The 13340-nt window shown below is 30.3% G+C and overlaps 1 protein-coding gene across 1 annotated transcript; it reads right to left on the bottom strand.

Annotated features, from left to right (window-relative positions):
* Nucleotides 1–1339: 1339 nt before the first annotated feature.
* On the bottom strand, nt 1340–3993 carry BETA-UP (beta-ureidopropionase). The gene is made up of 6 exons (XM_079002091.1): nt 3797–3993; nt 2905–3012; nt 2553–2741; nt 2246–2473; nt 1949–2173; nt 1340–1782 (listed from the first exon to the last, which is right to left on the bottom strand). Exons 1-6 carry the CDS (start codon nt 3932–3934, stop codon nt 1417–1419), a joined length of 1254 nt encoding a protein of 417 aa, XP_078858217.1. The 5' UTR covers nt 3935–3993; the 3' UTR covers nt 1340–1416.
* Nucleotides 3994–13340: the final 9347 nt, after the last annotated feature.

Below are 13340 nucleotides of genomic sequence, written 5' to 3'. Positions count from 1 at the left end.
CGGCAGGTGGTGTTGGGTGGTAGTGGCGGTGGTGGGTGTGGGTGGTAGCGACGGTGGTGGTAGTGATGATAATAGCGTTGGTGGTAGCAACGGTAGTCATGGTTTAGGTGCCGATGGAGGTTATGGGTAGTGGTAGTGGTGGTGGCGACGATGGTGGTGGTAGTGGTGATGGTGATGATGGTGGTGGGTGGTGGCGAAGGTGGTGGTGGCAACGACATCGCTGGTGATTGTTGGTGGTGGCGAATAGTGACAGAGATTTTTCATATTTAATGTTAAAAATAAAAAGGATAATATGATAATCTACAACATTCCTACCTTAAGGAATTTTAATTTCTTTATCTTTTAGATGCAATTTATTTTCCCTCAAGAAAGTTGGACCCTTTAAGGAATCAAATTCCTTCTTAAAACTTGAACCAAACATAGGAAAGTGATGAAATTAAATTCCAATTTCTTCCAATTCCAATGGATTCTAGCGAACCAAACGACCCCTAAGTGTTGTGATCAAATATGTTTTTATGTTGTTATAAAATACGGTATTTGTAGATCCATATTATTTCATACGTTTTGTGTACATCATTCTAAGCATTATGTTTACAAGAACCTAGTTTAATCCAAAATTGGATCATAAACAAAATTTAAATAATGTTTTGAAAATATAAAAGGATGAAAATCGAAAGTAAGAGCACTATAAATATAACATTTGAATATATAATAATGATATCTATAGAAAACTTATTTGATCCAAAACACATAATTCATAATCATTCCTTATCCGACACAATTCAGTAACATATAATTCAGGATCCTAATCCTTAACTGATACACAATTCAACAAAACATAATTCAATCTGCTCAACGTGAATCATACCGTAGATAATATTTTTCTTATAAATAGACTCTTTCAATTTTATTTTCATCATACCAAAGTTTGAAAAACAATTTATTTTAAGTAAATGCATGGGTTACCCGAGTAGCTGACAAAAATAAAACCTCTAGTTCGTTGAATTTCTTTTTGGATTGGGTTTTCACCTATAATCAGGTGCTATTAACATGACTTGTTGACTTTAATTGATTAAAGAGTAGACATTATTTACAAAAATGTTATTCTTATAGCAATATCTAAACTGACCTACACTGTCACATGTCATCCAGAGTACTCGACCTTTCTACAAATATACCACCACAAATCCAACTGCTACGTTTAAAGATTGCTCCAAAAAAAGGTCTTAATAACAAATCAACCAACTGCAAATCACAATACTGTTACATATGAACACTAAACCAAATTTACTTTTTTTTTTTTTTTTTTTTTTTTTGCATAATAATTTAACATCCATAATAGACAAATGATTTTTTTTCTTTTCACAATCATACATCAGCATCATACATGAGAAAAAGTTAAATATTTTTGATTTTTTACACATGATTCTTATGCAACAAGGGATCGGAAATGACTTGTGGCTCAAAGTCGGGCTTCACATATCTCGAAAGCATGTCGGCATATACCTCGTACCTAGCCGTCATACGGAACCCCCATTTGTCCTTTAGTTGTCTGCAGAGGTTAAGATCCATATCCGATATCAACAACCCGTCTTTATTCCTCGAAAGTGATGGCGTACACGACGCATCTGGTCCTGAAACATGACTCGATCCATAGAAATGACCAAATTCTGCATGCGCCGGCTTCCCATCACCCGATGTAAACGGGTTCGGGAACACCTCCGTCCCCACCCGATTGATGGACCCCACAAAGTAACTATTTGCTATCGCAGCATTTCTTGCCTACAAAAAAATAAAAAATCCACATGCATAGTAATTCAGTACAACCTATTTTGTCATGTGTTCTGTTCTGTCCTGTCCTGTCATGTGTACCAGTCACAATCACAGTCAGTACAACCTGTTCTGTTTTGTTCTGTCCTGTGTACCAGATAAGGCATAAAGAGAATACCTCGATGGGCCACATTGGCTCACTGAGTTCACCGACTGTAGCAGAAGGATTGAAGACAATTTCTGCACCATTTAACCCGAAGGCTAACCAGTTTAAAGGATGATGCCTTCCATAGCATATATTCACACCAATCTTCCCGAATGCTGTTTCAAACACAGGGTGACCTGTATTTCCCTCCATATAATACGTACTCTCATTGAAATCCCCAACCCGAGGTATATGATTCTGACATTTCATTTGCAACAACTTTATTTTCTATTCATAAGAAATGGAAATAAGTGAAGAAACAATTTATACCTTCCTGTGCTTGCCTATGATGTTACCATTGTTCCCGATTATAACTGCAGTATTCCACATAGTCTCTCCATGTTTCAAATCTCTCTCGAGTATTGGGCTTACTATGACCATGTTATATTTCCTTGCAAAACCTTGAAGAAATTGTGTTGATTCTCCATCTACAGGCTCAGCAAATTCACACCATCTTTTCTCACGGGTGCAAAATGCAAAAGGCATTGTCCATGCTTCCTGTAATTCAGTGATGATTTAATCATTTAATCCAAAGATCAATGGGAAACAAGTTGTTATTATTATATTGAGAGCTTACTTGTAGACATAATATGTTGACCCCTGAAGCACCTGCTGCATCGATAATGGGCTTCAGTTTTTGAAATATGGCTTTCTTTTGATCAAGAAAGGGTGCAGTTGTTGGAAGAGAGATTGAGTTTTGAATGAGTCCAACTCGCACTATACGAGGTTCTCTTAGTAATTCCTTGTCAGCATTGAACCTGAATGCCTGCAACATGAATTGAAAACCATGTATGGATCTTGGATATATAAGTTACATATAGTTCAATTTGTTAAATTCAGATTTATGCATCAATGCTTCAAGTTTTGCCTTTTTTCTCAATTTATACAACAAAGTGGTTTTGTTTATACGAAATATGCAATGACTCTACCTGAATATCGAAATCATGTTGTGAGGACAATCCTTTGGCGATTTCTATTATTGGCAAGGGCTCAAGTGGTTTTCCACAATTCATTCCAATAAGCAAGCGACTGACTTCCTGCAAAAAGAAATATGATGTACAAAAGATTATCAATACAAACTAATTCATTTCTTTCATATTACCTTTGATCCTTAAATAGATGAATGTTTTACTTTCATGGTTAAATTAATTATATTTCTCATCTTCAAAATCATATAAAGCCTCGTGCAAGACAAAAAATGAAGCCAAGTGCTTGAGATAAAAGCCATATGGCCAGAAGAGTACACAAGAAGTCAAGAACTCAACACGGGTGATGTTGAAAGGATGGATTCTCCCTCTACCCCACCAAGAAAACAAAAAAAGAAGTCCACGAGTGACTTTTCCGATTAAGAGTTTCTTTTTTATGTTAGATTTCGATTATAACAATATTGGATTGGGTTTTGCAGAAAACTTAGCACACGATTACTTCTTTTTCAGTACAGGTTATGAAATCTAATTAACTACAGAATGAATTCAAGAAAAAATTTATGAATTTTATAACTTTTGAAGATCAAAAACAGCTCAGTTGACTTAATTTAAAGGTACTACTTCCAATTTCAAAATGGAAGAACAAGGAAGAACTTAACATCAGCTTGTAATCCGACTATAGGATCATAAACTGGTCAAAATTAAACTTTCTGACCTCAATTTATAAGTGATCACATCAAACCAATCTACTAGTTTCACCAAATCCACTAAAATTAGGGAACAATTCTATACAGCAAAATTAAAACATAGGAAGCAACAATCCATCCGACAAACAATGAAATTTAAACAAATCAATATGACTTTCATAATCAGTAAACGCAAACGCACAAATTACCTTGAAAACTGGGGGAGAGAGGGATGATTCGAGGAGACGATGAAGAGATTCGAATCCACAAATCGAACCGTCTGACAGTCTTCCCATTGCTTCTTCCGAATTTCCATTTTCTTTTCCAACTTCTTCCTTCTTCTCCATTTCTCTTCTTGCAGATTCGTGTTGAAACTCTGGTGGGCGAGTGAGCAAATTAACGATTACGTCTGGCACTCTTCAACCAAATATATTTTGATATGAATTACATCAATGGTCCCTAAACTATTCCCAGATTCACATTTTGTTTATCCAATAATTCTTTATTCCTTTTTTAATTGTTAGAGTAGTAGCTAAATTAAATAATAAATAAGCCATGTGATTGATTAAAACCTTATAAAATGTTGAGAGGAATCAATAACAGTTTAATAATTACAAGATTGATGATAAACATAATAATTAAATTTAATTAATAATTATTCGTTTAATTATAGATTCCTTCGTATGCTTTTTGTTATACTTTTATTTATTTTGAATCAAGTAAATAAAGTTAAATTCGATAAACCATGTCGAAATTATTTTTTCTTTAATTTTTTTATTTGTGAATTGAAGCGTTAATATTTTTTTTTATTTTTTTTTAATTTTATGTCGTTACTATTCATGTTTTTTTTATACTCAATAGTTAATATCGTTAGAAACTTAATGTTTGCTTTTATCTATACCATTATTTGACATTTTGTTTTTTATTTTTGTTATAATTTTAATTATTCATTATTCGTCTATTGTTTTAATTATTCATTATTCGTCTATTGTTTTTACATTTTCATCTTTTTTTTGGTTTTTTGGTTTTTTTTTTATTTTTTGTATTATTTTTTTAATTTTTTCATATTATTTTTTAATTATTTCCTATTTTTATTCTTTTTGTTATTTCGTTTTATTTTTCATCAACTTGATAACTTTTTTTTGACATTTTCCAAAAAGTGTAAAATGTATGAATATAGTAGAGTATATTACAATTTTGGTGTATGAGTTTTTTTAGTTTTTTTTATAATTTTGGTTATTTATGGTTTTTGTAACTTTTTTTTATTTTGATTCGCGTAAATAAAATAGTTATATTTACAAATATAAATAAAGAAAATAAAACTAACTTTTTTTATTTACACAAATCAAAATAAAAAAAGTTACGAAAACCATAAATAACCAAAATTAATAAGAAATATGCGAAAAAAACCAAAAAATATGAAAAGTATAAAATGTATTAATATATTAGAGTATTTTATAATTTTCGTGTTTGAGTTTTTGTTTTTTTTGTTTTTCTGTTTTTCATTACTTGAATCAAAATAAATAAAAACAATAGAAGAATAAAAAATAACTAAATATACATAAAAAAAACAACAAAATGTGAAATAATGATAAAGATAAATGCAAACATAAAGTTATAACGATATTAACTATGAATCATCAAAGTAAAAAAAAATAGACCGTAAAAACATAAACTTAAAAAATAAAAAACCATTAACTTTTCATTTCATAACTAAGAAAAAAAAGGTTTCAATATGGTTTATCGAATTTAAGTTTATTTACTTGAATCAAAATAAATAAAACCATTAAAAGACCATACATAACTAAAATTATAAAATAAAAATAGAAAACAAACTGTTAAAAAGATAAAAAAAAATTATCATGTTGTTGAATATATATATATATATATATATATATATATATATATATTCAATAACATGATACTTTTTTTTATCTTTTTAATATTTTGTTTTCTATTTTTATTTTATAATTTTAGTTATGATATATATATATATATATATATATATATATATATATATAATTTATACTTATAATATATACATATACGAAATTTATATTTATAATTTATATAAATATAAAAATTTCAAATTTATAAAATTATAGAAATGGTCCTTGAGGTTTGTAGTGTATTGCAATATTGGTACAAGGGCAAAATAGTATTTTTCCTTAAAATCTAACGGCTAAAAAGTTAAATTTAATGGCAGAAGGACCTTTCATGTAATTTTACAAAACATAGGGACCAATCGCGTGACTTTTTGCTAGAAAGTCCTCAAAATGCGATATTCTGTAAACCACATGAACCAATTGTGAAATTTTGTCTTAAAAAATATCAAAATATAAACATTAAGTATTTTTTTAATTAAATTTTAAAATAAGGAAGGAAGAAACATATTTGTTGCAATTTAGAATCATATTTATTACATTTAATACTTTACTTATATAATGTATTATGTTGTTTTTTAATTTTAAAAATTAAAAAAAAACCCTAGAAATTGACATGTGGATATTATTTATTTCAAAAATACCACAAAATGACAAATGTCAAAACTTATAAGAGATTGACATGTGATAAAATTGATATTCATTTATTAGAGTAGATTATAGTCGTTGGTTTAAATAAATACGTGACCTTATAATTTGTATTAATTTTATTTTAATTTTTATTCTAATGTTATTTAATTTAATGTAATTAGAGTGGAAAATTTAAATTTTGAAATTAGAAATTGAGAATCAATAGATTGACATGTGATATGACATTAATTATGAGGTCTAATAAGATGACACATGACAAAAAGGGAATCAACTTATTCTTTTATTATTATAGGGGTGTGTTCTTTGATATGCTTTTATTTAAAATATTTTTGTCGTTTAAAAGAAATACAAATGTTTATAAGTTTATGTCTCTTAATTTGGCTATTTAATTTGTACACCAATAGACATAAGTATATGAGTTATTGTCACTGTAGCCTAACAAAGTTATGTATAATGGTTTAAATTGTCCCCCGTGACTACTTTTTGCATTTTAAGGGCATAAACTTGTTATTTTTTGTTTTAAAAGGGCACTCTTGGAAAAACGAAGGGGTCACCTGGTGACCCCATCCTACCTAGCAATTTTTTATTTCCACCTCATATCCAAATAGAGTGATTTAATCCATGTCATTGCCACGTGTGCATAGGAGTTAATGAGAGATACTGTACTGTCCCTTTCAAAAACTTTCTTCTTTAACTTCCCCGCATCGAAATTTGTTGTTGATCTGTTCTTCGGTCATATCCTTTTCTTCAATTGTTAGTCACTCAAATCGGGGAACTTTGTTGTTTCTATGGCTGTTTTCATGAAGATTGATCTACATTTTGCTGGAATTTTTACTAGGTACCCCTCTATTACTTACGCAGATGGAGCAAAGCAAATGTTTGATGATGTTGATTTTGTTGGAATGGACAAGAAGGAATTTGTTGAGTTCCTTGAAAGATTTGCATGTGATATGTGTGAATGTGTAGTTTTGCATGCCCGATATTGTTTTTCCTGATGGATGAAGGTTAATCACGAATGACATGGATTACATGGAACTAATCGAAGTAGGGTATGCTTCTGATTGTGTAATCGATGTATATATGGACCATCTTGGTGTTAATGTACAAAAATAGATTCTTGAAGAGCAAGCAGAAGTTGGCAGTTTTTTAGACCAATTATCTGGTGCAAATGAAGATCATGAAGAAGTTCACAGTCGTATGGATATGGATGATGGAATCGACATGCAAGATTTACATGGTGGTATGGATTTAGAATCATATTTATTACATTTAATACTTTACTTATATTGGCAGTTCTTAAATATTTTTTTAAAATAAGGAAGGAAGAAACATATTTATTGCAATTTAGAATCATATTTATTACATTTAATACTTTACTTATATAATGTATTATGTTGTTTTTTATTTTTAAAAATTAAAAAAACCTAGAAATTAACATGTGGATATTATTTATTTTAAAAATACCACAAAATGACAAGTGTCAAAACTTATAAGAGATTGACATGTGATAAAATGGATATTCATTTATTAAAGTAGATTACAGTCGTTGATTTAAATAAATATGTGACCTTATAATTTGTATTAATTTTATTTTAATTTTTATTCTAATGTTATTTAATTTAATGTAATTAGAGTGGAAAATTTAAATTATAAAATTTGAAATTGAGAATCAATAGATTGAAATGTGATATGACATTAATTATGAGGTCTAATAAGATGGCATATGACAAAAGGGAAATCAACTTATTCTTTTATTATAATAGGGTTGTGTTCTTTGATATGCTTTTATTTAAAATATTTATGTCGTTTAAAAGATATACAAATGTTTATAAATTTATGTCTCTTAATTTGGCTATTTATTTTGTACACCAATAGACATAAGTATATAATCTCCATCTCTTTGTTCATACATTATTTATATCCATGTTCATTATTTTTTATGTTTAATTGTTATTACTCTTCCTCTATGCACAATATGTTACCATATTATTAGATTCGTTCTCTTAATTGCCCTCGAGTTGATTTTTTTTTCATACATTATATATCATATAGTCCTCCAATTTATTATTTCAACACGAATCCAGAAAACTTGATTTTTCCACGGAAGATTTATATATTTTCATTGAAATTTACAATTATACACTCAAATTATCAACGAGATTAATTACAACCAAGGTTGTAGAACTCGTTACTCGGTACCTGTTCTGCCGAATACCGAGTAGTGAGTACTCGGGAGTACTCGGAAAATAATTGAATTCGGTTATTCATGTAGAAATATTCTTATGGAAATTATATATATATATATATATATATATATATATATATATATATATGTTAAAATCATAAGTTGATTGAAATATATAACAAAATCAGATACCTATGAATACACAAAAACTAAAAAACACAATGGTCTTACTTCGTGAATAATTACTGAAAGCTTAAGATATATATATATATATATATATATATATATATATATATATATATATATATATATATAGTAATAATCACATGTGTGTATTAAATAATAAATCATTAAGTATATTATATATATTAATCACCAAGTTTAGCGATTTTTACAACACTGCTCAGTTCAGTGAGAGGCCGATCGGGGAGTACTCGGGATTTTGTAACCCTCCTGCTCTTCATCTTGGATTTCATTCTCCTTTCCATTATCAACAATATGATCGGGCTAATTGAGAACTTGCTCATCTGAATATTCAGCAGCATTGTCTACAACGAACCGTAAAAAAACAGTAAAGCATGCATAAAAACGCCTGTTAAGTTCACGTTCTTAATGGAAATCTCTCCCCATGTTCAGAGTGATCATAAAAAACAAAACAAATGCATGTTCACATGCATAACATATTCATCGATTATTGGTAAATTACGAAAAGATCATGCAACATCTCACCGTTTTCTGCTATAATATCCTCTCTACGACGTTTACGATTTAGACATGTGATATATCGAAACGAAGGTGTCACAGAGCATAATATGAATATATAATCATTCATCCATTTTGATTATATTCAGAGTCCAAAATTTGTGCTCAAAAATGGGGAAACCCTGTTTTCGGAAGCTAGTAAAACTAATTTCCCGATAGTATTGGTGAAAAAGAGCACAATAGAGGCGAACCCTCTCAAAAGGCGGACTCTCCTGAGGCGAACCTTCCTGAAGAAGCGAACCCTTCTGATGGAACCTTCGTGCCTAGCCGAGAAGTTTCTCCCTTAGCCTCGGAACGAAGCCCCTCTCGTTTTAGACCCCTTCACTTGGCAAACCGAGGAGATTCGGTCGTGTCAACCAGTTTCGCTTTGGACTCAGAATGCGAACCTACCTTTGCCTCGACGAGTTTCGCCTGCGAGCCCTCTCGGACCGAAACTCTTGCTACGAACTTTCTCGCCCATGAAGCCTCCCTTCGCGTCTGACCCTCTCGGCCTCGCAGATTCGCTTCTTTTCTCGGTTTTTGACCACTTTCGCGTTTTAAGCCCGTTTTTGATGATTTTGACAGGGGATTTTCACCCAAACTCGTATTTTGACATATTAGACCCATAAATTCATATTTTATCCATATTTTGGGAAAATTCTTATTATAGATCATATCTTTTGTACAATATATTATCTAAGGGTTGTTGACTTTTCCAAGAAGTTATGACACCAAGCCAACCCCATACCTACTTTATGTCACTATTCACCCTTTACCTAGTCAAATCATTATCCTTTTCTACACTTACCAACACTCCACTAGATTTTCTTACATCCAATCCACGTAAAATCTATATCCCACACATTTCCCAAAAGTTTCATTTGCCACAACCAAGAATCAAATACTCTTTCTCTCTCTCTCTCTCTCTCTCTCTCTCTCTCTCTCTTTCTCATTTATTTTCTCTGGAACCAAGAACTCCCAAAAGGTCACGAGTTCTTCCCCCACCTTTGGTAAGTTCTTCTTTATCACTCTTAAATATTCTACACTCCTTCACTCAAATCATGGATTTCTTATACAAATATCGTCATATTTGTACTTAGGATCTTCAAATCCTTAAGCATTCTCCAAGTGTTCTTGACTTGGAAACCTCCCTTCCTTCAGCCACCCATCTCAGAGAATCACTCAAGGTGAGTTCATACCCCATATTTTCATGTTTTCATCTAGTTTTATGGGGGAGAATACAAGTTACAACATCACAACATGCTTAAACACAAACAACAACTTTCAACATAAAAGTTATGGTCCAATCACGAACTGTTTTGACCACCTTAAACTCAATAATTTTCAAAAATGTTCAATATGCAAATAGTTCAGGTTTATACCTTTCAAAGAACTACTTGCATATGTTCATACGATTTTTCTACAATTTGTGGTGATTTTTACAAAACTGTCTATCACATTAAAGATTTCGGACCAGTCAGTAAAAATGGTCATTTTTACACTAGTTGGGGATCATTAAAAATCATAATATAAATTGTGAGCTTACTAGACACATTTTCTGAACTTCCAGAATTTACGGATTTAGATTTTGACTGACGGTGATTTTTCTGTGATTTTTACAAAAACAGTGACAAAAAAGTAAAACCAGCTACAAACAGTTTACAAGTTTACTAACACTTTGTAATGTGTTGAGCAAAGTGTTTATCAATGATGAATACATATTTACTTGTGTTTCCTATTAAGTTACACTTATGATACAAAAATACTCATTCGTTATAAGGATTCTTAGTCATTACAAACATATAAGATGAACTATAATAAGTATAGTTTATGTTTTGTTAAATTACTATTCACTATGAAAAGGTTTAGTATTCACTACAAAAGAGTCGCTCATTTACTACAAACATACATGATAAGCTATAATAGGTATATTTTATGTTACATCAACTCTATGAACTTAATAAGGAAGGTTATATTCCTACTACAAAAAGGATTTACAATCACACTACACGTAAACTCGTTAAATCCGGTTGTGAGGCACTACTTCATTGTACTCTTAGAGTACCGGTTAAAATCTTGTAGATATAACCAGAGTCTCTTGTAGGGAGAGCGTGATACTTGTATATAGATCTATATTAGGATTGACAACCAACACCTTAGCGGCATGCAACAGCTAGACCGACAGCTCTTGGGTGACAAATGTCATAACATTCCGACAGATGAAGAACGTCGTAACAGGTTACTATGTCAATCAATATGGTTATAATAACTCACTTAGGGAGGTAACGACACACATAATTTACGGGGATATCTACACTCTAATGGGTTTTATGATTATAAAAATGCTTACACTATTATAAGTATGGAAAAATATTTGTACATTCCGGTCTTTGGGTCTTAAGACTGCAACTCATTTAATAAGGAAAATATAGGATTTTTCTTGTGCATACACTACATTTACAAAGAATGGTTTACAACTTTATAAACAAAAGCTTATGCACTCACCAACATAATCGTTGACATCCTTTGTATTCTTAGGTAATTAATAAAAACAGGTGACTACCAGCTTTTGAGGATGGAACGCTTCGGCGTTAGACAAACCATTTTATCACTATATTGTAATTGATTTTGAAACATGTACTCAAAAAACCATGTAACTTTCTCGATTATATTTATGATGATTGTATTTACTTTGATCACTATTATACTCGTTGTTGTGATATTATACATGAAGTCCTCCACCCCCGGACGTTTCTGTCATCCTTGGTTTGGGGGTGTGACAGGAACTAAAAACTTTTAGTACTTTGGAAACAGAACCTAAATGTGCTAGACATAAAACTTTAATACAACAAATCAAAATACCATTAATCTTCAAACGAAACAACCAAACTTATGAATTTAATAGAAAAAATCATTGCATACATAACAATGAAGAAACGATTTAGAATGAAACAAGACATCAAAGGAAATAAGTTATTTATCTACACTTCGATCATTGAGAACGATGTAAACAAATTAAGAGAATTTATGTAATTTAAACAAAGATTGGTTTATCACTCCATTGGTAACATTCAGTTCTACCAAACACAAAAAAACCCACACATAATTGATATTATAATGTATAACAATGAGATCGATACCTCAACCATGGATTCATCGCTTTCTTTTCGTCATTTGTAATGGTAATCGTTCACCGTTTGTGGCTTTATCTCATCGCTTTCTAACACGTCGATGAGTTGTCCACCAACGATAGTCATTTTCGGTATTAACTTTTTCACCGTCGGGTCTCTGAAATCTTCTAGAGACCTAGATTTTGGGAGAATCAATGAATATGTAAGGAGAGAATCGATGGTGAAACACGTTAATATATTTCATTGTTTCTTTATAGGACGATCAATTCCACTTTGAAATCGATTTCAAAACGTTACAAAAACATAAGATTCGACGATTGGTTTCTAGATCATGATATATATATATATATATATATATATATATATATATATATATATATATATATATATATAGAGAGAGAGAGAGAGACGGTGAAGAAAAAAAGAACAATTTGTGTTTCTAAAATTATTTTGAGTGATTAATAATTTAATACATATTTCATTTTTTATATCTTAACCGCCCTTTTTATTTATTGTAAAAACTTAAGATGACCATTTAAATACTTGATAATTACAAATATGTTATCATTAATCTAGGTCATTAAAAATTTTAATCGAACGTTCCACTTTACTTCACGTGTTCTCATGAAACTATGAGTCTCAAATGATTCTCTTTCTCTTTTTTTTTTTCTCTCTCTCTCTCTCTCTCCTATATATATATATATATATATATATATATATATATATATATATATATATATATATATATATATAACGTTGTTGATTTACCAAAGCCTGTAGGGACGACCGTCTGGGGCCCAAATTTTTTGATGAATTTTATTAATTATATTTTAGAAAATATCGATCTTGAAGATATCAGTAATAATTTTGCATATCAAAAAGCTAGAACAAATAATTTTCTTTTAATATATGGATGTTTGTAATAAAAAATGTTATATTTAGAAGCTAGTATAAATAAATTTTTTTTCAATTATTGAGTTATTATAAAAAAAAATTAATGAAATTTATGTATTTTAAGAACTTTTTTCTCTCTCTCGTCCTGACCCAAAAATATATTTGGAACGATCCTGGATTTACATTCTACTTTTATATGTGTCGGAACTAAGGTTTATATATTTCACATTATTTATTTGTTAATCAAGGACAAACAATTAGTAACATT

This window comes from Lactuca serriola, chromosome 5 (genome assembly GCF_051521515.1).
Source record: "Lactuca serriola cultivar US96UC23 chromosome 5, Lser_US96UC23_V15, whole genome shotgun sequence".
Taxonomy (NCBI): domain Eukaryota; kingdom Viridiplantae; phylum Streptophyta; class Magnoliopsida; order Asterales; family Asteraceae; genus Lactuca; species Lactuca serriola.
This window is presented reverse-complemented; position numbering and strand designations above follow the sequence as displayed.

Bases quoted from the DNA above. Each gene is read 5' to 3' on its own strand.
- BETA-UP (XM_079002091.1), bottom strand. From the start codon at position 3,934: ATGGAGAAGAAGGAAGAAGTTGGAAAAGAAAATGGAAATTCGGAAGAA. The intron at 2,742-2,904 runs GTAGAGTCATTG...TTCATGTTGCAG, and splicing joins AACATGATTTCGATATTCAG to GCATTCAGGTTCAATGCTGA. The intron at 1,783-1,948 runs GTATTCTCTTTA...ATTTTTTTGTAG, and splicing joins AGCCAATGTGGCCCATCGAG to GCAAGAAATGCTGCGATAGC.